The sequence below is a fragment of the Apus apus genome, chromosome 4 (genome assembly GCF_020740795.1).
Source record: "Apus apus isolate bApuApu2 chromosome 4, bApuApu2.pri.cur, whole genome shotgun sequence".
In the NCBI taxonomy this organism is placed as follows: domain Eukaryota; kingdom Metazoa; phylum Chordata; class Aves; order Apodiformes; family Apodidae; genus Apus; species Apus apus.
Window position 1 is genome coordinate 71,113,282 of NC_067285.1, and position 27,188 is coordinate 71,140,469.

The following is a 27,188-nucleotide window of genomic DNA, read 5'->3' on the forward strand; positions in this document are numbered from 1 at the left end:
TCATTCAAATGTTAAGGACTTAAGAGAGAACATGTCTCCTAAAATCAACATAAATGTGTTGTAAAGGAACAAAATCTACATGATTCAGAAGATTACATACATTATTGCATTTTCACAACTTTTTTCTGAGTTCCAGAGCATAGGATGTTATACTTCAACATGCTAAAAATTTATTTAAATACTAAAATCCCCCAAAGCATGAGTTGAAATCCATTAAACATCATTACAGAGCTTTGAGTTGCTTGTGTCTTGTATAAGGGTATTAGATGCAACATGGCAAATTCTCTCCTTTTACTGATTTACAGAGATAGTTTTCAACTGTTGATTCACTTAGAAAAGGTTGGTTTTCAGACTGTCTGCAAAAGAGAGATTGCAATGTATGCTTTACCTTGAGGGCAAGAGCAGCGAACTCCATTTGTTAAACAGAGATGCCCTAATTTGTGGGAATGAGATAAGTAATGAATTCAAATATTTGCTGAGTATTTTGCAATTAGTTGAAAAGAAAGAGCTTCAATAAACTAAACAGAGCCTCCTCAAGAAAATAAAATATTTGTCGGTATCTGCTGATAGCGATGGTTTGGACAGGAACTTACTTACTGTGACATTAAAGGAAATGGCAACAAAGTAAAATATTTCACAGTTGAAACCTGGTCTGTGAAATACTTTGCTTGTACTATTTTAAGCAATCAGAGGAAGCTTGACTGTCAGAAAAATCCTAGGAAAAAATGAAAGTGTATTTGCTTTTGAAAAATATACTCTGCATTGTCCTCTTTGATTTCCAGGATTAGCTCTGAGTGTTATTAATTCAAGATGATGGTAGTAGAAGAATGAATTTCAAATTTATTTTACATATTATCTGTGCTCCATGTTGGTGCACAAATCTGTTTGCAGGGAGGGAGGCAAAGGCCTACATTTGAAACATCAATGGCACTAGCATAATAAAAGTAAATCTAAGTATTTAGGGTCACTGAAGGAAAATGTATCTCAGACTGACCTACATTTGAACCATGAACAGGAAAAAAATCATATTATTTAATCTTTTCCTCCCTCTCTAACCTTTTTCTTCCTCCAGCATAAAAATTAAAGCCAGAAGATTTTTCCCACTTCTTCCTCACAATTTATCAGATTAATTTAAAATCTGTCTTACTCTTTAAAGTTGTACATAAAGCAATGGAGCCAGTGGATGTGGATTCCTACCATGCGACAGAGTTATGGTGTCAATTATTGTTGCCCAGTATCCCCTATGCAGGCCACAAGTACAGTCAAGTTTTTTTCCTCGCACCTCGAGTATGAATTCCACATAGGCTTGCTACTGACTGCAGCTTCCTCAGGGCTTCACTGACAACCACACAGTGCCATCTGATGTCCTCAAACAGCAAGAAACTGTTTCTAAAACCTGTCACATTACACAAAGGCCAAAATCTCAAAATTACGGCTTGACCATCACAGAACATTGCTTCCCAAGCCTACCTGGAAAAATGCCTCTAAATAACTTGCCTTTGTTTTCATCAAAACTATCCATATCTGGACTAATCACTACTGCAGGACTGTGTTAATGCCTTACACATGTTGGATATGAATTCTCTCACACACATGTAAACATCCATATGCAAATTCGCTAGAATTGTATGAATGCTCCATAAGAGCTTTAAAATGGTTTCAGAACAATGAGCAGTTGATGTCAAAATCCATGCTATGAGAATATTTGAAAGAAGTTGAAAGAATATAGCACCTTCCAGTTTCCAAGAGTGTTCTACCAACGTACACATGGGCATATGAATATATACCTCAATACAGATAAAATGCATTTGTTCTTCCCGGGGCAAAGGCACATATCTGCCTCTTTGCACAGTGCAGACAGCACGGGGGATGCTGTCAGGAGCAGATGACGCTTTTTGAGACCAGGGAAGTGTTTTGCGTGCGAGGTGGCTTGAACAGTGGTGAAACACAGCCACCTGCCGGCCTCTTGTTCGCATTGTTTGAACAGCCTCCCCTCCTCATGTCCAGAAATTCAGTTCTGCAGCCTGAAATCTAGGCCCAACCCATCGCAGCAGTTTCACTTACATTCATGGGTTATAAATGAGTACGGTTGTTAGTGACTGGCATTCACTTTGGGTATGTTTGAGTACAGGAGTGAGGACTGCAGCACACTGGTGATGGAGTCTCAGCCACAGTAAACCACATCTGAATTTCACCACAGGGTTTGAGGTCATTGCAAGACTTACTGAGGATGAGCCATCCTGCTACATTACATTACGTTGGAATCTTACTGCAATGTATTCCGTAGGGAAACACACGTGAGAGACACTTTGAAATGTAACTAGAGAAAGCAACTGTCTTTATGGCTGCACTGATAGCTGTGTATTTTGTACCAGACAGTGCTCTTTTTTGTTCTTCCTTCAAAGTTTATTTAAGGAGCTACAGAAAATATAAATTCTGGACAAAGTTATCTGGAGTCAGCTATGCATTGTTTTTTTCTCCCACTATGATTGTTTGTTTGCTAGTTTACGGGGACTCAGAGCCTGCAAGCTTTCAACATAATAATTACATATTTTAATTATTTAATAATAAAATGATAGGTTCTCTCTATGTGTAGGGAATGAACTTTTCCTTCTCTGTGACCTCCTTGGTTTTGCCTGTCTATTAACTTAGGACAGTAATTTTAGGCACTGAGAAGGTTAGAAGATAGTGTTTTACGGCCTTTTTTGCAGTAAGAAAACATCGCACCTCCCTAAATAACAGAATTCTAGGATCACATCATGACCGTTTTCCATCTTCTCGCAACTGCATCCTTTCTAACTGCAACTAGCCATCAGTCTAACCGGATGCTTCAGCAACAATTTTCACAAGTACTTACTTACATATACTCAACATGGCTATTTTTTACATCAGTAGAACTACCTTTTGTTGTCATATACTTAGTAGTATGTTGTCAGTGTTGCTCTGAAAGTTTGTCTCCATCTTCGCCCTGCCCGTATTCTTGCTTGGGATTGCCCCAACACTCATGCAAGAGCTTGCACTTCGCCTCGTTGAGGAAAGGGTTTAACAAACGTTTCACAACCAGACTATCTCACATGCTTTTGATGCTACCACAACCCCCAACAGGGCTGTTGCTTTACAGGTTAACCCACACCACACGTAGTGCTTTGGGAGCGACACGGGTGCCCCTGCCACCCCTGCAGGGATGCGGCAGCCCCAGACCCACCTGCCATCGAGCCGCTTCGTGCGTGGGCCCGAATAAAACCTGAATAAAGCCAGAACCCGGGCGGACGGGGTGCTCGGGCCGGTCCCGGAGCGCAGCCCTCCCACCGCCAGCTGCCCGCTGCAGCTGATACCGAACCAAGCGGCCCAGCCGGGCCGCGCACCGACTGCCAGAGGCGCGTCTCACTTTCCCAGCGAACGCGGGGCTCCCAACTTCCTCCTCACTCTTTCCCAAGGACCTCCGCACGCCCTCAGCCCCGCCCCGCAGCTTCTCGGGCCGCTGCCGCGGGGCGGGCCCGGGCCCCAGCCGGGGCGGTCCCCCCAGCCCGCCCGCCCGCCCCGCCCGCCGCCGCCACCGCCACCACCATGAGCTGCGCCGCGCTGCTGGCGCTCCGGGGGCCGCGGCTGCGGGGGGCGGCCGCCCGCCCGTGCCGCTGGAGCGGCCGGCGCTGGGCCAGCTGCGAGCCCCCGGCGGGCGCCGCGGTGCGCATCGGCTGCGCCTCGGGCTTCTGGGGCGACACGGCGGCCGCAGGTAGGCGCGGGGCCGGCGGCTGCCGCTCGCGGGGCGGCCGGGAGAGGCGGCCGGGCGGGCGGCTGCGGGGGCAGCGAGGCCTGGCGAGGCGGCCGGGCGGGCGGGCGGCGGCTGCCGGCGCCGCGAGCAGCCCCGTTGCGTAAGCGGCCGGGCCGGGGCTGCCGCCGCGCTGCGGGGAGGGGCGGGCGGGGCTGGGCCGCCTGCCGGGCCGTCACCGGGAGCACGGGCGGGAGGGCCCGGCCGGGACCGCGGGCTCCCGCGGTGGTAACGGCGGCTTCTCCCCTGCCCCGGCAGTGCCGCAGCTGCTGTACGGAGGGAAGCTGGATTTCCTCGTCTTCGATTATCTCTCCGAGATCACCATGTCGCTGCTGACGGCCGCCAAAGCCCGGTCTCCCGTAAGTAGCGGGCGGGAGCCGCTGCCCAGCCCCGGCGTGCCCAGCCCGGCCGGGAAGGAAGGGCCGGGCCCGGGCTGGGGGGCAGCCCCGGCTGGTCTCCGGTGCCCCACGTCACCCTCGGAGCCCCTTCAAAACATGTCGGGTTTTGTATACGAATTACTTGCATATATTTATTTATTTCAATACATTCCCCTTCACCGAGTAAAAGCTTTCAAGCTTTCATGCTTTTGTTACCAGACACTTTGAGAACGAGTTGTTCTTCCTTGTCTTCTCTTTTCTGTTACTCAAGAAAAGGGATTGGGTTGAGGTAACAAATGGTTACACCTTTTAATTCTTTCAGGCTTTAGGTTACACTCCAGATTTTGTCTCTGCTGCCATGGCTCCCTATATAAAAGATATTCACAGGAAAGGTATGCTACTCCTTCTGTTAATTTCTCTGTTATTTGAGTCCAATTGCTTAGGAGGGTTTTGTATAGTTGCTGTTCCTATAAACAGCTGTTTTTCACCTTGGTGTTTTGTTGTCCTCTGGACATCATGATATAAACATGAGCAAAAATGCCATCATAGTAGATGTGACGTGCAGGTCTGATGGTGACATTTAAATTGAGTTAACTTGAAATGCTTGCAGTAATTATAAATATATATAGATGTAATTTTCCATTTGTGAATGGAAAATCGCTTTACAGATCTTTGTTAAAATGTGAGATCTAGACATTTTCCATGCAATCTAAAAGTTTTTCAATGTTCCCATAGAGTTCTAGCATATCACTTGTTTTCTGATCAGTTTCTGTTTTTCCTGTTTATATTGGTGTAGCTTTGCAGCTTTCCGAGCTGAAATTAGTTCTAAACACCCACCCAATATTTTGCTAACACAGCCTGAAATTTACAGAGATAGATGCATATTTCTGCTAAAATGTAGTTGTTTGGAGAGCGTGGATGCTTGAATGGGTTGTGTCTGTACCTGTAGGAGTTGTTTTGATTCTGTCTGTCTCATTATGTATGTTTTTTTCTCCTTCCATGCATAAAGGAAAGATGAGAAGTATCTGTAACAATTCTTTTCTGTAAACAGTTTTTCCTTTGGCTTGTTCTGTGAACACTTTTGCTTTGGTTTATTCTAATCCTTTCACAGATGAAATGGACTTCATATTTTAATGTTATTTTAGTACTTGTTTAGATGTTTGACACCTTGCAAAGATGATACCTTGCTGGTGTTTCAGCATGCTTTTGAGTTTTTAAAATACAAGTGATTGCTGATGCTGCAGAGCTTAATTTGTCTCTTTTTGTTTAGGTGTTCGTGTAATCAGTAATGCTGGTGGAATTAATCCACTTGCTTGTGCAGCTGCCCTTCAGGAGGTGGCAAAGAAGGCAGATGTTGATTTGAAAATAGCTGTTGTTGCTGGAGATGACCTAATGAGTGAGGTATTTTACTTTGTCTTAAGGGTCACCGTGATGGAAATTACTTTTTTCTATATAGCATGAAGGTGGCATTTACTGTCCTGTAGGAACTTATTTTTTGTAGCTTTATGCAGTAGCCTCCTACTGGTAAAAGCATCATTAAATTGTTGCTTCCTTTTCTTTAGTTTTTTTTATGAATGGAAGCAATTCATGGCCCATCTTATGTTTGGAGGGTGATGGGGGGAATTTTATAGGACTGTGGACCTACTGTTTAATCTTTTTGAAGCAAACGTATTCTGACCTAAGGTCTGCTTGTTCTTCAGGAGAAGTTAGGATGTGCTGTTAATTACAGTTTCTGTCTGAACTAAACCATCCTGAATGTTAAATCTCTCAATTTAAATGTGGTGAAGTTGGCACGTGTTCAAATGTTCATCCCTTCTAGCTGTTTTGTAGTAATGTACTGACATTTCCTGTTGTTGTTTTGTTTACAGGTAGCTGTTTTTTCTGGTTTTAATTAGTTTATGGCCAGTAATGTTAAGTAGGAGGACAGAAATACTAATATTCTAATTCTAATATATTCTAATAAATACAACCCTGAAATCTAGAGATGAAATGTATGGCTTTTTTTGACTTGGAGAATGATGCTTTGTATATGAAGTCTGGTTCTGAAAAAGCATTGGCCAAACCTGAAAGCTTATTGTGAAAAGTTTAAACATGAATAGTGATTAAGAGGGAATAGTTTGCACTGTAGTTAAATCTCTGTCTATAACTTGGAAAATTGTTTATCTGTGTAGGCTCTGTTACTCCTTGCATGCTATTGAATGTGGACGATGGTCAAGTAAGATTCTTTATTTGCGAATTATGTGTAGTGCTTGGACTTCCTTTCAAGAAACTTCTGCCCTGCTAAAATTACTTTAGCATCAGTGGTCGAGAATATTATTACTGGTACAATAGTGAAGTGGTCATTATTTGAGCATGGCTTAGACATTTCTGATCTGAAATGGATTCTTTTCTATGCTGTTGTCAATGCATAACTTACAGAAACAAAAAAGGAAGCTTTTGCTGTCTCCAGGCAACTTTTCTGTTGATACCAAACATTGTAATTACACTAGAAATGTTATTCGTGGTTTGGTGGATTTAAATATTAACAGAATAAAGCATTACCTTGAAGTGGATTTTTTTTTTTCCCATGCTATATATTGCCCCTGGAACTAGCATTAGACTTTGAGTCTTTGCAATCAGTGGTTTCCTAGGCTGCCTAACACATGGTCAAAAACACCCACCTCTCCTACCTATCTCTCCGGAAACACGGTGTATCACCTGGAGCTGCAGAGTTAGCCTTGTTTTCTGGCCATGCCACCACTGCAGTTGTGGCAGACCTTTCTGTTTGCAGGGTTTGGTTTATTCAGTTATACAGCAATAAAAGACAGTTTAAAAGCCTAGGGAAACACTCCGATGTATTGCAGTTGATCATCAGTAAACATACTAGCATTCTTTAAAGATTGACTTTTCTGTGTGCTGGAAGCCTGGATAAAAGTGTGTCTAGCGCTTTTAGCCATTCAACTAATGTTTATTGTTGCTAATTTTAATGATTTTACTTTGCTTAGGGTTGCTATGAAGTGGTTCTGTTGTCTGCTACTAATAGGAGGCTTAAAATAGATACTACAGTACTCATAGGTTTGGTGTTTTATTTGTTTTCTAACAGAAAGAGAACCTAAAAGGAGCTGGTATCACTGATTTAGAGAGTGGCAAACAATTTCCAGAGAGCATTCATAGCATGAGTGTGTATCTTGGGTAAGTTATTTTAGCAAGTTGTTTTTCTTTATTATGGAAAAATACTTTTTAAGACTGACTATGTTAAGTTCAGTTTTGCAAGTAGAATCACCTAGTATGTGAGATTCACCTTGGCATTACTCAGGCAATCAGGAAGCAAATTTTGTTTGTAACTTGTAAATAAACTTCTAATATAGAACCTTGCCAGTTGTGACTCCTTAGTATTACATCTCCTGTGAATCCTTAAGTTTTAGTTCCAGCCAAAATAGCTTTAGTTTAAATATAACAAAAATATAACAATTGCAAAAGTCCTTTCTTGTATGCAAAGTATTCGATTGCTGCATGGAGCAGCTGTTTAGGATGTTGTCACTGAAGAAGTGCAACCAAGGAATGCACTCTGAGTGCAGTAGGAAGTTTCATTAGATGGTGCTGAATTGTGCATCAGGCTTTCTACTGTTCAAATTTTGGAAGCTGGCTTGCCAGGATGAATTACTGTTTTGAAAGATCTCTCTTGCCCCCTTTATGATGCTAAAGGTCCCCCATAAATCTCTAAATGCAAGTGTTCTAGCTGCCTGTTCGTCAACAGTTGTATTTTCATTGCCATCATCATCTTCAGATGAATCAATGTAAATCAAGTCTGTTAGAGGGGAAAGACTGAGATGTGGAACAATGGTCAGATGTTCCCAAAAGCCAGCATCTCTTGTGAACCCATTTTTGCTTTTTCATCTTCCATGTCTTGTATATCATTGCTCCTGTATTTCTGTTTGAAGTATTTCTCAGGTCTGTACAACACAGTCCCTTCTTGTTTACATTAAACTTTATGGAAAAACTTCAAACTGCTGTGTTCTGTCTTCTGTTTTTATCATTGCGCTTTCCACAAATGTATCACTGGCCAATAGCAAGTTCTGGCTATACCTAACACAGCATGTGTTTGTCACTGAAGTAAGAACTGTTTAACAGATGACTCTTGAAATTCGTCTTAAGTGTTTTCTGTTGTTGCTGGATTTTCCATTCCTTAAACTTTGATTTGCAGTGCTTGCAGGTCATGAGTAATGGTATTTGAAATCTAACAAATAGTCGTTAAGATTTGTAATTGTGAGAAAGTGTTCATTTCAAGAGTTGAAATGAACGTGATTGATTTGTAAACTAAAAAAGCAAGGCAAATCAAAGCAGAGAGGACAGAGCTAGTATGAGGATGAGGTCCTTAAATAAGTTACCTCTGTCCCTGCTTCATTAACAGGTGCTCTTTGCTTTCTAATAAAAGCAGTATTTCTTTATGGGCCCCTTACTCTCAGTTGCATCAAAATGTAATGCTATTACCATCCTCTAAATTAGTAATTTCATAAGTTAAATTTTTGACAGCAGCAGCAATGGGTGCTTATTCATAAAGCAAATGCCTGTAAAATAAGTAAACACCAGAGTGTATTGGGTAAAATCTGTATATTCTGTAGACAGTTCACTTTTCACTTTCTAAATCTGATTATGTTTACAGTTTGATACTTGATTCAAGTGCATAAACTCCATCTGAAAAACTTGCATTGGGATATCAATCATTAAGTGTTGCTTCTGTCCCTCCTGATCTTGGGCTGTTAGGTGTTCCGTGGACTGAGTTCACAGCCATTTTTAACAAAAAGAGCCAAATGGCTTTATTTATTGCTTTTTAAAGGTAGTTACACAGTTTTTCTATCAATATCCTGTATGTGTGTATGCAGAAGCCCTATTTGTGCATTGTACCCGTGTTTTTTACTTAACGCTATGTCCAGAGATATAAATGGTTTCTGTGTGCCGTGTATTTGCTTGTTATTTTACTAATATCCTTTGGTTCATGTGGCATTGAGAAAAAAAAACAAAACACCATACATTTTATGTTTATATCGCTAGGAGAACTTCTTTGTCTTACCTCTTGACAAAAACAGGGCTAAATCTGTAGAAACTGTAGAAGAAGACTGCTCTTGGTTTTGTTCATCAAAGCAGGTGGTTTACGTGGTTTATGTTTTCAAGGCGCCTATCTCATGAAGAGTAGAAAGATCCAGCAGATAGCATGGGTTTAAAAGCTGGGAGCCACACACTCTGTCAAAGCTTGCTCACTACAGTGTGTAAACTTGAGTGGTTCACCCTGATGAATATTTTCAAGCCTGACGAATTTTGACTGGGCTGACTTACTTGACCAATCTGGAAAAATCTGTTGCCTGAGTTTCTTCAAAAATGACTGCACAGTGCTCTTCTTGAAGTTGGTTGGTAGTGAAAGTTCTAAAAGTGCTTAGGGAAATTCACCTGAAAGGTTTAAAATAGGAGGGCCACATCACCAAGCTTTCTGTGAAGGATACTGGTCTTTATACACTTACCTACAGATGAAATCAGGCTACTGAATCTCTGAAAAACACAATTTTCTCTTCCTGATAATAGAAGTAACCCTCTATGCACTAAACTCAAGACAGCTTTTATAAGCATCAAGACAAGTGTTTTATGTGTGTCATTTAGGTAACAAATTGATAGGGTGTTCTGATGATTGCTTTCTAAAATATTGTAGAAAGAAAATGACAAATCAATTGTTAAAGCTGATTTCATTGATTTCCTATGAGATTTGAAAGTGATTTTTATCCTGTATGTGTCAGGGAACTGATTTTTTTTAAAATGATGCTTTGAAAAGTAAAAATACTTGCTGCTGTGTTTTTTTTGTCTTTAGTGCAAGACCAATAAGCAGAGCTCTTGACCTTGGAGCTGATATTGTTGTGACGGGTAGATGCGTTGACAGTGGGATTGTATTAGGACCACTTATTCATTCGGTGAGTACAAGTCAATTTCCATATATTCCACAAACTCCATATGTGAATGAACATTGAGCAATCATTGTCAAGCAATTTCTGCTTCTTAGGAAAGTGTAGATGCTGATTTAAAAATAATGAGCACCTTAAATTCTGAGGGTTTTGTTGTTTTGGTTCTTTTTCCTTACATGCGTGAAGTTGCCAGCTTTTTGTTTCTCCTAAACTTGTCACAGGTGTATGTATGAACTCGTGTATCATGTATTTCACCAGTATTTCATTGTTACTCTTTTCCCCTCATCTTTAAATTTTGGTGTGCAAGGTTAAGAAATGTGTAGATTTTTCTTTGTCACAAGGTGGCAATAGTAGAGCTCACTTTGGTTTTTGCTGGAGGGGGGCAGATGAGGTAGTCTAAACCAGTCTTTTCCAGTGGCTAAGCAGTTTTATTTGAGGAGTTGAGTTTCAGTGCAACATTAATCAAATTCCTTGAATTAAAAAAATTAAATAAGCAGGAAATTTGTTTTTCTGAAGTATTTTGAATAGGTTATACATTTCTGTGAATGAACACACACTGTGAAGTATGGCAGCTTTCTTTTGGTGCATATTTTAAAAAAGGTGTGGGGGGGAATGTATTAGTGTTTAGTTAGAAACACCCTTTCTAAAACTTAATACTGTTCCAACTTCATGCATGTCAAACATTGCCTAATATAGAATTAAGCTTTCCCATTTATAATTTCCATTATGACTTCTTATTTTATTCCTAGCTGTTTATATTCTCCAAATAGCGGTCATTGTGTATTGTCTACCCCAGAAAGGCCTTATGTAATTTATTGAAGGATTTTAGGGAGATTCCTTCTGAGTTCTAAGTAAGAAACAGTGACTATGTTGTTTACGCTGTATTGAGCTTGGGGGGGAAAAAAACTCTTAAGTTAAACAAAACATACTGCGAGGTTTTAAGGATGACTAGTAGAACTCTAGGAGCTGATAACTGAAAAAAAAAATTGTTGACGTGACACAAAATAGGTGGTAGACTTTTAAGCCTTCAGCTTACACAAATTCTGAATAATAAGCATATTACACTTTTACGGTTTTTGTAAGAGAGTGACTTTGAGAGTTTATGAATTCTTGAGTGTATTAATGAGAGGAAAACGGAAATACATCAGTTTTCTTTTTCTAATTTACTGTATAGCTACTCAAATCCACCTACAGTGCCTCCTAATTACTGTTTGTTAGACTTCTGCAGGAAGTCTAATGCATCTAATGCATTGCTACTCAAAGCAGTGAACACACTATGAGCAGTTTTCTGTACTGTATGAAATTCTATATGTGTAAAATATTAAAATTTTTCTTCTAGTTTGGCTGGAATAGGGATGACTTTGACTTGCTAGCTGCGGGAAGGTAAATTATATAAGAAGAAATGGGTAAATTTTCTATTTCATGTCCTATACTGTCCGGATAACTTTTTAAGCATTTAGTGATTTTTGCATGTTTCAATGTTTTTCTTAGGTTTTGGGTTCTTTTGTAAGGCTCACTTAATACTCTTTCATTTGGAATTTTAATTACAGAAATTTAATTCTAGAACTAACTTAAAATAACAAAATGAGAAAAGAAGTGATTTTATTTAACAGTTTAAACTATCTCTTCCTGTCCATTTTGTGTCAAGAGATGGAACCTTACAATTCAGACCAGGGATTCCCAGCTTTTTCTCTTTTTCACCATCACTTTATATTTGTGATGGTGGCAACTCTTCTCCTCAAAGATAAGCAGAATGAGATTCAGTCAGGTCGGCATCCTGGTACGGTTTTGCAGAAGCTCAGCGTCAGTACTCCTGTTTGCAAACCCTAGTTGTAGGTTCTAAAGTTAGGAATCGGGAATACACTGGGTAAAATTCTGTCAGCTAATAAAACTTTTCTGCATCAGCTGACTGTGTTGGAAGTCCATAAAAATGAGTGACTACTTAGGTAACCTGAGTACACCTAGTAGTGGTGTGCTTGGACCTCCTATAACTTGAGAATAATTGCAGAAAGAAGCTGCAGCTGCACTGAATTGGAGATGACAGAGATGAGGGTTTTCACTGTAATTCTATTGAGTATTTATGTAGTATTGCAATAAAGGGTTTGTACATCATAATACACAATCATAATACATTTTTTCCTTTACATGGGAGATCTTACATCTCTTGATTTAAGAATGGGCTATGCATAATTATTTACACACAATGCAGACCGCTGAGATACTGAATTTATATAAATATTTATTGAAATGACCAATGAAACTTGTTATTTGGTGTCAGATAATCTTCTAGGTGTTCCCTTTTATTTCAGGAAATTCACTTGAATCTTCGTATAGAAGTTACTACTTTGACTCTTTATATATTCAGCTTTCGCAATCCCTCTTGATATTTAATGTGTCATTTATAAATGCATTAGATCCCTACAGAGGGGAAGTAGTTAGAATGTTGTGTTGTTTAGCTTTATTTCCATTGTGCTATTATATTTTAAAGCTGGATTTGTGAAACTTGATTTTACAGAATACTTAGTTATTTGAATGCCATTTTCCCAGCCTTGCAGGTCATCTCATTGAATGTGGTGCTCAGTGTACAGGTGGAATATTCACTGATTGGCATACAGTACCAGACTGGTAGGTAACCATGGCATCAACATGAATGTTTGTAGTGGACCAAAGATGAAGTTTCCTGCTGTATCTGTGTTGTGAAAACTGCTTCTGCTTTATCTTAGGTAATAGGGGCCTCTTGGTACTTTTCCACCCTAATGTTACTGTTCTACAAGGTCTATTATCCTTATTGCAATTTTCCTTTCTGGCCAACTGGGAGCTTTCTTTGTTAACTTAAGATGCAGATGATTTGAAAAAAAATGTAACCTTTTTCTTTATATTTTCTGTTTCCCTTTTTTAATTATCTGCTTCATGGGAATATATTTTTTTTGGCTTTCATGTGTGATTAATGGAAAAGACAATATGCATATTTTGGGTGCTCTTTCGTCAGTCTTCAGTTAGATCAGAATTGCCTAATGTTCAGTCACAAATTTTATGTGATTTCCTTTGGTAGGGATGAATGTAAGCCACAGTCCTCTCCTGCTGTGTTAGCTGATCTCAACAAATGTGTTGAGCTGTCTTTTCATAAACTTGTGTGTATCTTGTTTTCAGACCTACTAAATTAGACTTTCACATAGGTAGGTCCTTCTGTCTCATGAGAAGTACCAGAAAGAAGAGCTAACGTAGCCTGCTTTTGATTAGCTTGTTCTTTAGAGTAGTTTAACCGTTGAACATGTTTTGCACAGGGCGAGTGATTCTTGCTGCAGTTTTTTATTATCTTCGTTGGGATGGAAGGGAGGAACCTTGTTGTGTGCAATGTCATGAGAAAGGCAGTGCCTCTTTTGAACATGGGAGAGATGCAGGAGAGAAGGGCATCTTTATCAGGTGCGTTCCTGCTCCCAGAGTGACCCTGAGGAGGAAGCCACCAGGGGCTGCTTGTAGTCCAGGTGGATGAACTAACAGGGTGCTGTGCCCTGCAGTCTGAAGAGCTGCTCTCCAGAGTTAGTTCCCTAGGGCTGCCAAGTGTTTTTCTCCCACTTTTAGTGACTGTTCATGATTCAGAGCATGATCCTGAAAGTATTCTTTTCCGAGTTCCTGAACACAACTGATTTGCAGGTGAAGGCACAGAAGGCATTGAAAGAAAGAGGGTCAGACATTTCTTTTAGCCTGTTAAAAGGCTATGAGCCTTGAACAAATTTGACTCACTCTTTGCTGTTGTCTTCAATGGGAATTCACATGAGACACTGTTCAGTTTAGAAATCTATAACTGCTAATCTTACTCGTGTTCTGATACAACTTCTGATGATTTATTATGCTCTGTCATGAAACTTCTTAAAATCTTCTGTAAGTGTGACTCCAAAACACCTTGCTCTATAAAAGAATGAAAGAAGAAAACAATACTCCTCTTCAAATTAAAATGCTTGGTAGTTTATTTTTAAGCATTTTTCTGCGAGAAATGGCAGTCTGGTTTAAAAAAAAGGGAGTTTGAGTATAGTAAGCTATGAGTAACTTGAGCAGGAGTAGCTAATTCTATGGACAAGTATATGCACATTGTATATGTGTAACTAATACTTGTGTGTGTATATAAAAATCATATAACTGTCTAAAATTATAGTCTTGTGGCTTAGAGTTGTCTGGTCATGACTTGAATTGCTACAAAAGAGTATGGAAGTTTAGCACCCAGTACTGCTCTATTAGCTTGTCCCCATATATCTTCACACGGACTTCTGAACCATACATGATTGTGTCTCTGCTACTAAAACAGTGATTTGTTTACCTTCAGGTTAAGTCCACTAAAGAATTAATCATGGTGCCATAAAGCTAGTGGTTTTGTTTGCAAATGGAAAGAGTCTTAGGTGTTTAATTGACAAAGTTCTTGAAATAAAAGCATGTTACACCTCAGCCTCTATGGTAAAGTTCTAGAACTAAAAAATAAAACCAAAATAATGTGTGAGCTTTAATTTTGTATTTGTAGAGGCAGAGAAGGAGACTGACTAAAGTGAACTTGTGGTTGAGCACATCCTTCCAGGATATGGGGAGAAGGAGGGAGGGAGGATTAGAGAGCTTTGCTGCTTCCCTCCCCTCGCCACCTTGATAAACAGTTGTTTACTATTTTTAGGCCTAAATGCATGAAGGGGAAAATATTATGTAAGTTTTTGGGCTGCAAAAACGCATTTTTCATTTGATAGCTTAGTAGTCACCTGTTGGCTCCTTAACTTAAAGAAACTTGATGGGTTGGTGTTTTTCTTATTTGGACAGTCTGAATTAGTTTTCAATGTATGCAGATAATGCATTGCATAGTAATGCACAGTAATGATATGATAAGTCATACTTTCTGTAATGACAAAAACATGCAAAGCGTGCTGCCACCAACATCACTTATATTACTTATATTATGGAGCTCTGACAGAGTTTGCAGAAGTTACTTGGTTATTAATGATGTCTAGTCTGTTAATGATTTCTGCCTCCTGAGAAAAAGCTAAGTTTTTTAGCAGTCTACTGAAAGTGTGTGTACTTTACATCTCAATAAATCGTGTCTGTAGTACCTAATAAATCCAGACCAGCCCAACAAAGTCAGTAAATGTGGGATCAAGTCAAATCTCTGTGTTTGTCGTTGAAGTGCCTTTCAGGTATTAATTTCTCACTGCCTTGAGTGCATTCCACTTACTGCTCAGCTCTGCAAACATTCACTAGACCTTTATGCTAGAGCTTAAGAAAAACGTTCACATCATTTATGCTGTTGTCTGGTAGCTAAACACTAGAGGGCAATCGCTGTCTTTTCCTCACATCTTACTGCAGAAAGTAAGTTTGGTTACGATTAGCCAGGTAAATTTTACTGTCTTTGGGGTTTTTTTTCCTCCCCAAGAACAGTAGTTCATGTTACTGTACTGTCTTTGGCTGCTGAAAAAGGTGCAAGTGCGCTGCTAAGAAGGACTGATGGGCGTGAGATTTTCTAACTTTTAAACAAATAAAAGGAGAAAATTTGTCAAACTTTAGGCTTATAAATGTTATCTGTCTGTAATTTGTGCATAAGCAAAAATAATTAACTGTGTAAACCTGAGCACCTCAAATTAAACTGAGTAAAGCTAGGCAAGTCAGAGCTCACATTACATGCGTTATGTCTCTGAGTATTGAGGTACTGGATTGGACCCATTTCATTAATCCAACATAGGGGTTTTTTTGTTTGTTTGTGTTGTGGTTTGTTGTGTTGTTTTGGGTTTTTTATTTTCTTGAAATGTTTGATGTACACTGCTTCTGGGAACTCAGTTCCACTGCAAAAGGGTGCTTTAAGTCTCAGGAATGTTCATGTAGGTATGTTGTGACAATTGAATGTTTAGCTATTAAACCTAACCTATTCTTGCTTTTTCTTTGTTGCCTTGTTAAAGTAAGTTTTTCATGTAGAACAAGTGAATTGCATGTTGCAACTTATCACTCTCCTACTTATTTCAGTTGATAGAAGCCAAATTTAGTTGATTTCTGTCTGCTGACTTAAGGCACTGGGCTTTCTTGAATTGTGCTGGGTATATCTCCTTAATGTGTTTGACTTAAAGGCAGGAACCTTGAAACTGTAGAATTCTTTCCAGTTTTCATGAAAATGGGCAGACAGATAGAGGGAACAGATGCTGTTTGCTTTTCCAGTGAGAGGAAGGCTGCTTGGCTCATCTCTTGTGTGGTTTCTTGGATGTTCAGCAGAGAAAATGCAAGAAACCATTCATTAATTCACATTTTATAGAAGATTAATATACATTCTGAAATTACTGATTTGAAGTAAATGTTACCAAAACAGGCACTTACTTACTCCTTTTGGTTTTCTGTGTGTAGTAATATATGTTAGCAGATGGTCAGAAGAAGTGATAATATATACTGCTTCCTATTTAGTGTGTAGTGCACAGTGTTCAATAGGGATTTCACACAATGTGTCAAAATGAACTAGATTCCAGAACTATATTGATATCACACAGTTCTGTATTTAATTTCATGTTACCCTGGACATTGCTGTTTCTTACTATAATTTAGTGCCAGTGGGTGATTAGTACATTGTTTTGTTTTGTTTTGAAATGCAGGAGAGAATAAACTAATGCTGATCAGTAGAGTAATCATTTTGAGGAGATGATAGACACTGACATTTTGCCCTAAGCCAAGAGTGTACAAGGGTTGAGACTGCATAATCCTCTGGCCTGGGATGACCAAAAGGGTAAGTCGATAGTTGTAGTCTCTTAAGGGCTGGATCCAGGTTGCTTAATCTGGGACTTGAACAGAATCCAGCATGCGAATCCCAACCAGCAGTGTAGAATGCCTTTTTCTCTGTAGCGTCATCTATTCCAGGCAGCTGAAAACACTAGGCAGCCTGTCTGATTGGCATGACATTGCCTAGACATTAGGAGTTTACATACAGTGCATACTCTGAAATGCCCTTAGTCAGAGGAGGTAAGTTATGCAGTTAATAAATTTTGCCTAAATCGGGATTGCAGCAGAAGTTAGGAAACATGTTGGTACATACATGTAGAGAGATGCATATACCTTAACCCCTGTTTGTGCTAGTCTTGCCTGACATGGTGGCAGTTTTGAGTTGGGTGTAAAAACATTGCTAGAAGTGATAGCAGTTTCTACTTTTTGCCTAATACCATTGCGGTTAAAATAAATGCCCAGGGAGTCAGAAGCTTAGCTTAGAGTTCTTCTCAGTGTGGTATTCATTGAGTCATGTCCCAGGAAACTGTGCATTGGCTGTAAAGCTCTAAGTTCATATCACAGCCTGCTTGGACCCTGGTTCACTTCCTTGTCATGCATTGCTGTGGGCTATTTTGTTTTTTTATTTCTTGCTGCATCTTCCACTGCAAATAAAAGTACTACACTAACTGTCCCACCTTTTGTTGCCTATAATCTTCTCAATCTACCAGTAGTGGCCAGAATTATATACTTGAGGCATTTGGCACCTTCTGAGGGAAGAAATAACAGTTTTATTTTAAACAATGTCTCTCTGAGCCAAACAGGACCCAGTACTGATACTGGATTTTACTTTTTTGTAACGCAAATTATGTAAGACAAGAGGGAAAGCTGTCTTCATAGCTGCCCAGACATTGAATAGTGCATTGTTCCAGAGTAGACAGATTTCTGCTTAGACAGTTCATGTTGTCACCTGTGACATACCCATAAACTGTAACATTTCTGAGAGCTAAAACTGAAGGAAAACCAACATTATGCATGGGAAAAATTAATGCAAGAGTAAGTTGTTGGCAGGCTGAGAACTGACAGGAGACTCCGTTTCAGAGCCCTGATTCCTGCTAGAGCATGACAGCAGCTGTAGGTGGTTCATGACAAGGAGATTCATCAAGTACGGTTTTGGAACTTCATTACTCCTGTGCTGTAGTCAGTGAGAACCTGCAATAACTGTTAAGTCCTCACCTAGCCCCAGCTTGGAGGGGGTTTTTGAGGTCTAATCTTAGCTTGGATTTATTTGGTGCTCTGGTTTACTAGTGCAAATAATGTATTTGATGTTAAATATCAAAACCAACTCAGAACAGACATTCTGGATAGAAGAATGGTAGTTGTCATCTCCTTTCACCAACTGATGTATGTTAACTTCTGTATTAAAATAACTGCTCAAAATGTTTTGAAAGTAACACTTTCATATTTATCTCTAGTATTGTATTAATTAGATTATCTTGTAATTTCATTAGATTTCACTTCAGTAGTTTTCTTTCAGAATTGTTTACATTACTTAATATTGCCCCATCATACTAGGAGATTTTATCACTAAACTGATGCAATTTTTACATTATTGAAGGGTGCCGTTTAGCCACTGTGCAGCTTTGAATGCCATGACTGTAGTTGCTGCTGAAGTTCAAGTTCACAGTTCTATGGTTTAACTGCCCTGCTACACTGGACAAAATGCAGCTTGGCTGAAGGTTATAGCCAGCATAAGGTTGGCCTGTTAGAGAGTGGATGTCATATGATATGTAGCTATTCAGTAAAACCTACTAGTGAATCAGGCAAAGGCTTCAGTGGAGTTGCTGATGGTTTGACCATAGTACCTGTGGTATAAGCTAGAATACCCCATCCAGATAGCTTTGAGTGGTGTGGCTAAGCTGCAGAAGGCAAAGGCAGGGACTGCAAGAAGGAACTGCTTGCTGTAGGAGAAGAACCCGTTCAAGAACATCTGAAGAACCTGAAAGCGCACAAGTCCATGGGACCTAACGAGATCCATTTGCAGCTCCTGAGGGAACTGGACGATAAAGTTGCAAAGGTGCTTTCCATGACATTTGAAAAGTCTTGTCAGTCTGGTGAAGCTCCCACTGACTGGAAAAGGGGAAACATAACCCCCATTTTCAAAAAGGAATAAAAGGAAGACCTGGAGAACTACAGGCCTGTCAATCTCACTTCTGTGTCCAGCAAGGTCATGGAGCAGATCCTCCTGAAGGCTCTACTAAGGCACATGGAAAATGTGGAGGTGTTTGGTGGCAACCAGCATGGCTTCACCAGGGGCAAACTGTGCCTGACAGATTTGGTGGCCTTTTACAATGGGGTCACAGCATCGGTGGACAAGGGGAGAGCCACTGATGTCATCTACCTGGACTTGTGCAAAGTGTTTGACCCTGTCCCACACAACATCCTGGTCTCTAAATCGGAAAGATACAGATTCAATGTATGGGCCACTTGGTGGATAAGAAATTGACTGGATGGTAGTGCTCAGTGTAGTGGTCAACAGCTTGATGTCCAAATGGAGACCTGTAACGAGAGGTGTTTGTCAAGGGTTGGTGTTTGTCAAGGGCTGTTTAACATCTTTGTTGGTGATGTAGACACTATCATTGAGTGCACCCTTGGCAAGTTTGCTGACAACACCAAGCTGTGTGGTGGGGTCAACGTGCTGGAGAATGCCATCCAGAGGGACCTTGGCAGGCTGGAGAGGTGGGCCCATGCTGACCTCATGAAGTTCAGTAAGGCCAAGTGCAAGGTCCTGCACCTGGATTGGGGCAGACCCAAGAACAAATACAAGTTGGATGAAGTATGGATTGAGAATGGCCCTGAGGAGAAGCACTTGGAGGTACTGGTTGATGAGAAGTTAAACATGAGCTGGCAATGTGCATTTGCAGCCCAGAAAGCCAACCATATCTTGGGCTGCATCAAAAGAAGTGTGGCCAGCAGATAAAGGGCAGTTATTCTCCCCCTCTGCTTTTGTGAGACCCCACCTTCTGTGCTTTACTGGTCTTTGGGTCCCCAGCACAGGAGGGACATGGAGTGAGTCTGGAGGAGGGCCATGAAAAATATCAGAGGGCTGGAGCACCTCACATATAAATATATCAAAAACTATTTAATGGAAGAGACACATGAAGACAGGCAGTGAGTACAGAAGAATGTGAGTTTGAAACAATAAATAAATTCAAGGCATTCGTAGTCAACAGAGACATTGGGAAAAGGGTGGTTATAGACAAATCTTAGATACCTGGGGGCATTTAAGAGTTCCTGGGGGTATTTAAGAGTCGTATAGACGCAGTACTTAGGGATATGGTTTAGTTAAGGACTTGTCCATGTCAGGTGAATGGTGGGACTCTATGATCTTGAAGTCTTTTTCAATCAAGGTGTTTCTGTGATTCTCCTACAATGACAGGCTGAGAAAGTTGGGGTTGTTCAGCCTGGAGAAGAGAGGGCTCTGGGTAGACCTTATAGTGGCCTTCCAGTGCCTGAAGGGGGCCTACAGAAAAGCTAGGGAGGGACTTTTATAAGGGCATGTAGTGATAGGACAAGGGGTAATGGCTTTAAACTGGGAGAGATTTAGGTTAGACATTAGGAAGAAATTACTGGGCGGATGATGAGACACTGGCACAGGTTGCCCAGAGAAGCTTTGGATGCCCCCTCCCTGCAAGTGTTCAGAGCTGGGTTGGATGGGGCTCTGAGCAACTTGGTCTAGTGGGAGGTGTCCCTGCCCATGCAGGGGGGTTGTAACGAGATGATCTTTAAGGTTCCTTCTAAACCAAACTGTTTTGTGGCTGAATCATGTCATAGGGATGATTTAGCCCACTTTGTTTCCAAGCTGAAAACTAATTTTAAGTAATATCTTCTAGCAATATACAAAATAGAGTTGTATCCTAAACATGCATGTGTTAATGTACCTTGTTATTGGAATCTAGTATGAGAGAGTATAGGTTGTATGCATTTTCCTAGTCATCCAGTTACAACAGAGATGCAATCCAGGGGCTTCTGGCTCAGTTTTTTGCATCTCTATGTATGAATTTTCAAAAGTGAGGGGAGCTTTCGGAGCTCATGTGACTTAGGAGATCACATATTTTATACAACTAAATGAGCATTCAGAAAAGTTCATTGGGTAACATTGGACCTTGAGGAGGAAACATCCATCATGCTTGGCTCAGATGAAGGCAAAAAGGCTTCACTGGTACTTTCACTAACTGTCAAAACAGTAGTATTGAAAGAGATGATCAATGAGTAAGTCACTGGTTGTGGAGTTCTTTTCATTGATCTTCTGGGTTGTGGATTTCAGGATTATTTAAATATAGCTAAAAATTACTTTTCCAGAGTATAGGACATGCTGGTGTCCTGTGTCAGCATGTCTTTCTTAGAAAGAATTTTGGTTTTCCCCTTGTTTTGGTTTGGTCTTGTTGGAGAGGGCTTTGTGTTAGATTGTCTTCTTCATACAATTTTTTTGCAAGCTTTGCGTCAGCGCTTCACTGCAAGTGGTAGGAGCTGAGTGTCTTTTTTATATAGCAAATCTGCCTCAACCTTAGATGCTATTTAGAAGCTGTTTCAGAAAGTACATTTGTACCTATATGGTCTCCTCCCAGCTACTCTGACAGCATGGAAAATGCCACAATAAAGTTCTTGTGACTTTGATGGCCCTAAGATAATGGGTAAAAAAATAATCTAGAATAATTTGTATTAAAAATTGTTGATTCCATTCAATTCTTTGTATTCATCAGGGTGGATGGTGGGATTTTTTTGTTTCCTTTTATCTTTTTAGTTGTTTAAATACTTTCAAAGACCAGCCTATTAAGGTGTAATCTTCACTGATTTGTCATGGGCTTTTCTAGTTGTCCTACAGCTACTCTACTTTCCAGGTTTTGTACATTATCCGTATTAAAGTTGCTGAGCTCTGGTAACAGGGCTTGTCTCTTAATCCTTTTTTTTAAAAAATAGGGTTATGTTTGAAGCTTCCTGATGATAAAGAATCTGTTCAAACTCCCATGAACTTTTACAAATGTTACTTAAGCATTCACTGGTTTCTTTGCTTACTTCCTTCAAAACTTTGTGGATTTATGTTATGCAAACTATGTTAATCTAACCTTTGCTGATAACCAGCTTGGTTGTGTGTTCAGCATGTTGTTCCCACTATCACCCAGAAGTAATTTCAGGGATGGACTGATTGTAAATATCTATCTTTGCACAAATTTACAACTTTTTGTGAGAGACAAGTGAACAAGGTAGCATTTTTAAAGGATATTAAGGCTCTGTTTTAATTTTCAGGTACTTGTAATTTTAAATTTGTTTGTTTGTGTTTTGTTGTGTTGTTTTTTTTAAGTCATTACTCTTGCTGAAATTGTCTGTAAATAAAATAAGTCTCTTAGCCAGGAAAGCAGATACCCAGATTTCATCCACATAACCCTGAAAATTCTGCTCTGCTACTGTAACGACCAACATTTGCCTCTTACTATGACTTATTTGATCACTTTCTGCGTATCATGCTTGTAAGAATGTGAGGAGTATTTTCATTTACAAACATATATATATATATATATAGTATTTTATATGCAGATCCAGGCTACAGAATGTATTTACATGTCTTCACCTTCATGCTGTGTGTGCTGCTGTAACCAAACTAGGCTAGAATTAGCAACCATGGTTTTGCTTCTGAATTTACTTCCTTAACCATAGTTCTAATTCTTTTGGCTTCTTTTTACTTTCACCATTTCTCTTGGTGTCCTTCTCCACTTCCGTCTCTGCTTCTATCTCTTTGTTGGTATCTATTGTTACATCTGCACTCCTTTGACAGGCAGTACGTTGTATTCTCTTATTATTTTGGCTGGACAGTTTGTTCGTTGCTTTTCTTGTGTATGTGTCTGCAGAAGCAACCAGATGTTTTAAAATTCTTAATCAATTTTATTTAATTAGTCATTATCATAAAGTTCTGGTTTGTTGTTAGTAATTTTTCATCTCACTTTCCCTTTGTATTTATGGTGTTTTTTCAATGTTTTTCATATTCTAGGCACAACATAGGCTTTCCCATTGTAGAATGTTCCTCTGAAGGAGACTTTATTCTTTCCAAACCACCGGACACAGGAGGACTAATCTCTTTTGGTACTGTAGCTGAACAGTTGGTGTATGAATTAGGTAATCCTCAACGCTATCTTTTACCAGATGTCACGTGTGACTTTTCTGAAGTTTCCATCACTGAAATTCCAGGTTAGTCCTCTTAAATGTTAAGAGATCTGTGTCAATGAATTGGGTTATTGGACTGAAGCAATTACGTTATTTCCATGTTTTCTCTGCGTATTTCTTGTTAAATCAGTTCCTTAGATTGTGGTGCTGTATTTAACAGGTTTTTGAAGGACTTCTGCTAGGAAGTCTTTCAGAAATTTTAACTATATTCTTATTTATGATGCTGGTTGACCAATTTAAATCTTTGATCACTACTCTTTTTTTCTTTTTAATGCACACCTTGGACCTACCAAGCCTTTAAACTAAGTTTTTCTTAGACATTTAGGTAGATCATACTTAGTTGTAGAAGCATGCTTAGGTACAGGATTTCTGCCAGAGGACCTCTCTTCAAAAAAGTCCCTTTGCTATCCTCAAAACTCTCAAGACAAAAGACTGAAGTGGATATAACGAATGTTGTGGATTTAGCTTTAAAAGCAAAACAAACAAAAGAACCCCAGGCTAAAAAGATTTGGAGATCTGTAGGTTGGATAAGACAGCTTGAAAAAATACTTAGCTGCAATCATTTGAAGTTTGTTTTTTACTGCAGCTGTATTATATATTCTTTTTCATTCTATTGGAAATTATCTGTGACAGTATGCTGAGTGTCTTTATAAAACTTAGAACAATCAGAATCCCTGTTTATAAACTGAATGTGCTAAAACTCAAAACACGGTAGCATCAAAAATAATTTGCTTCAATAATAGAAGTACCCTAAGTTGTACAGTGAGCCTTCTGCTCATGCAGCATAAGCAAATGGTAGTCTGATATGGCCAGCTTGCTGCTCTTAGCCACTGGTCTATATATATTTTTTTTTTAAAAAAAGAAAAAAACCCATAACCTTCCTATGAACTTTCAGCTTGCAAATGACCCGATATGACATGTTTGAACTTTAAATGAACTTTCACATGAACTTTCAGTTAGCCCTCTTAGAAATATAACAGATGGAAAATGGGCAGATTTCTTAAATATTTTTAGTTTGAAGGGCTTTGACACGTACACCAGTAAAGACAGGCATGCTATCTATTTTTGCTGTTTATGTTGCCACTTTTATTGTCCTGCTGGATTACTTGCAGTGTTTAAACCAAGAGATGCTTCTGTTTTCTTTTTGTCAATGAATGCTATATATTTTGTTTTGTGGGTTTTTTTCTTTGTGTTACTCCTTCATCTGAAACGTGTAACTGTTCCAGAACTTCACCCTGATTGTGGGGATATTGTTCTGTACTGAGAGAATTAAATTAACCTTACATGAATCTTGCAGAAGGAGTCATTATGTTATTTGAGTGATGTGTAAAATTTCTGCTAGTCAGATTCACTTTTGCAGATAGGATCTTATTTAATCTATTCAGAGTATTTGTGTAAAAACTTTGAACTTCTTCCTAAATACTTGGAAGCATAGGTTAGGAACAGGTGAGCTACAGTATAATTCTGTCTGTCTGACATGAGGTGTTGAACCTGCATTGCTGATTTTCAAAGAGTCACATCTATGGATTTTTTGCAGTTCCAGCTCCAGCCTGATGGCATGGCAACAATTCTCCAGTTTCTTTTGGGCATTAATATTACTAATACTGAACATGGTAGTTGCCTTGGAACATATATTCAAACTGTTCTGTTTCTGTTACTGACAAGAAGGCTAAACTTATGTTATGCATTCACTTACTAAGATACTGGCAAATTAGCTGTCACTGGTTTCTCGTCTTTCTTGTTCTGCTTCTTTGCCAGCTGAAGGACTGCAGTCCACTCTAGCCAACTACAGTAAATTGTATGCTTTGTGTGTGTGTGCCATAACTGGCTGCTAAGTGAAAAATAACTATGGGGTCTGAAGTCCTAAGACTGCTTTCTGTGTTAAGTTTTTTCTAAGTACATGAGTAAACATTTCAAGCATTCTATTAAAAGGCTCATCGAAGTCATAAATTTAGGCACCAATTTGCTGTTTGAATTTCTAAGGCAAGGAGGACTGTTTCATTGAAAGATTCTGTAGTCTGTGGCAGGACAGCTATCAATTATTTGATTTTTAATTAAATGCATTTGATTAATATGTATCATGGAAGAATGTCCTCGAAGTTACATTGAAGAATCTTAAACTGATTTTTAACCTCTAGGTTTTGATGGTGGAGCAGTGAAAGTTCATGGAGCAAAAGGATCACCTCCTTCAACATTTTATAAGGTATTATCTCTTTCTGTGGAGAGTAAGTTGCCTGAAATACTCTGTTCAAAGGAACCTGCACTACTAGTAAAATTATGAAGTTTGATGTTTGTTGGTCTTCTATGGATTCTTGCATCCTGAATGGATGCTATGGTAATACAGTTCTGGTGAAGTACCAGTAGGGCTGGGTCCTCCTCTCAGTTAAACTAGTGGCAAAAGTGGTTTTATAGAAGCAAGGTTGAGATCAGAAATTACCTGCGTAGCACAGCCATATCAAAAGCAAGGTAACCTAAGCAGCAAATTGTGCTAATATTTCTGTTTAAATAATATAATGTATGCCTGAGCATAGTTTTTCTTTGAAACTTTTTACTGCATTTTAAAAAATACTTCTGAAAATTTTAAAACCAATTTTACGTAAGATAGAATTTCAGTTTTTAAAAACATGGTATTCCAAAGTTAATAATAATATTGCCAAAGCAGGTTTGGTTTGGGTGAGTTTTAAAGTTAGAATAGAAGAGCTCTCTAAATGCTCTATAGTTGAAGCATACTGACAAAGTGTTTTTAGAATCGAGCAGTATACGATGGGTCACTTTTCTCATGCACAGTAAGTTTTTCACTTCTGTCAGCTTTCTGTAGTAATCGTGTTTCTATCGGCTTAATGAAAAAGGTGGTTGATATTTTTAAAGTATTGTGGGAGTGTAATCTGAACATGGATTTTTCTAAATTTCACCTAATACAATGAAGTGTTGATTAATTTTTTTCCCCTTTTCATAGGCCACCTACAATTTCACTGTAGTATTGTCTAGTCAGCTTTTTGCATTTCCTCAGAATTGTAATTATGAGTTTGAGTTCCAGTTGCATAATGCTGGAACAAGAAGTTTCCTTTCTCTGAGTGATCAGTGCCTGCATTATTTGGATGTGGGAATAACTGTGTTTTTTTTAATCTGAAAGTTCATTTGTGTCATGTTTGAAACAACAAAAGAGTTAAAATTCAAATTATAAGCACATTTCTAAAAGATGCTTAGTTTTAAAAATCAGGCTTAATGTCATTGTATGACTGACAGAAAAGTCAGTTTAGAAGCAATTCCTAAAAATGACATAGGATAAAGAGCATACTTTTTGTACAAAACAGCAAATACCATCAGTCAAATGACAGGTATGCTAATGCTCTTATTCCTGTAGTTAATAGTGGTATTTGATATGGGCAAATGCAGCAGGGAGGTCGTGTATGAAGCAGAAGTTTTTCTTCCTTAGTCCAAGTGTGCAATTTGAAAGACTATTTTTTGCTGCTCATCAGCAACTTTCAGCGACTGTTTTGTTCAGTAACTTTGTTGTCCTGCAGTTTTTGTCCTTGACTTTGTATCTCCATATTTCTGTATATCTGAAGAAAGTAAATGAGGTATGAGATTTTCAGTTGACAAACCATGAAATGTAATAAACAAAACAGAATGAGAGGGATTTTTTTTTTTACAAAGCAGTAAAAGATCTTTATTTATTTATTTTATTTTTATTATGTTTTAGGTAGGACATTTGAAATGGACACGGTTAGGAATATTTTAATATATCTATGTTTTTTATATTAAACAGTGTAATGATGCTCTAAAATACTTAAGTTAGACTTCTGTGAAATATTACCATTTTTTGAAACTGTGTAATTGGCTGGTAGTGGTAAATGAACATATGTTTTGCATACCTGTTTTAGAAGTAATTTTTTGGAAATTAACTTGGCATGTTCAGCTTGGCTAAGAAGTGACGGAGTGGGCATTATAACAACCTAGACATATTTTAAGGGTGTGTTACATCTTTCAGCGACTTTACAGTAAGTGTAGAAGATAATATAAATTGCTATATTAAAGGTGAAGTGTATTAAGTAAAGTAGTGGTAAGAATAAGTGAAATATGAGGTAAATATCAGGGAAAATAATGATAAATATTTTACCTGTGAAATAGCTTCTCAAAAGAAATAGCTGAAACAACTTTAGGGACGTTTAAAAGTAGGCTGGGTAAAGT

The 27,188-nt window shown here is 39.0% G+C and overlaps 1 protein-coding gene across 6 annotated transcripts in view; it reads left to right on the forward strand.

Moving 5' to 3' along the window:
* The first annotated feature begins 3,546 nt into the window (after nt 1-3,546).
* The window catches only part of LOC127384957 (uncharacterized), a 60,795-nt gene continuing 37,153 nt past the window's right edge, over nt 3,547-27,188 (forward strand). For all 6 annotated transcript variants that reach the window (XR_007889546.1, XR_007889547.1, XM_051620074.1 and 3 more), the window contains exons 1-10: nt 3,547-3,733; nt 4,028-4,128; nt 4,469-4,538; nt 5,417-5,547; nt 7,229-7,317; nt 9,983-10,082; nt 11,413-11,456; nt 12,621-12,698; nt 22,825-23,021; nt 25,136-25,200. Coding sequence is in view for 4 of the 6 variants with exons in the window: in XM_051620074.1 (XP_051476034.1) it covers nt 3,568-3,733; nt 4,028-4,128; nt 4,469-4,538; nt 5,417-5,547; nt 7,229-7,317; nt 9,983-10,082; nt 11,413-11,456; nt 12,621-12,698; nt 22,825-23,021; nt 25,136-25,200 (1,041 nt within the window). In the remaining 2 variants the exon portion in view is untranslated. The remainder of the gene's footprint in view (nt 3,734-4,027; nt 4,129-4,468; nt 4,539-5,416; nt 5,548-7,228; nt 7,318-9,982; nt 10,083-11,412; nt 11,457-12,620; nt 12,699-22,824; nt 23,022-25,135; nt 25,201-27,188) is intronic.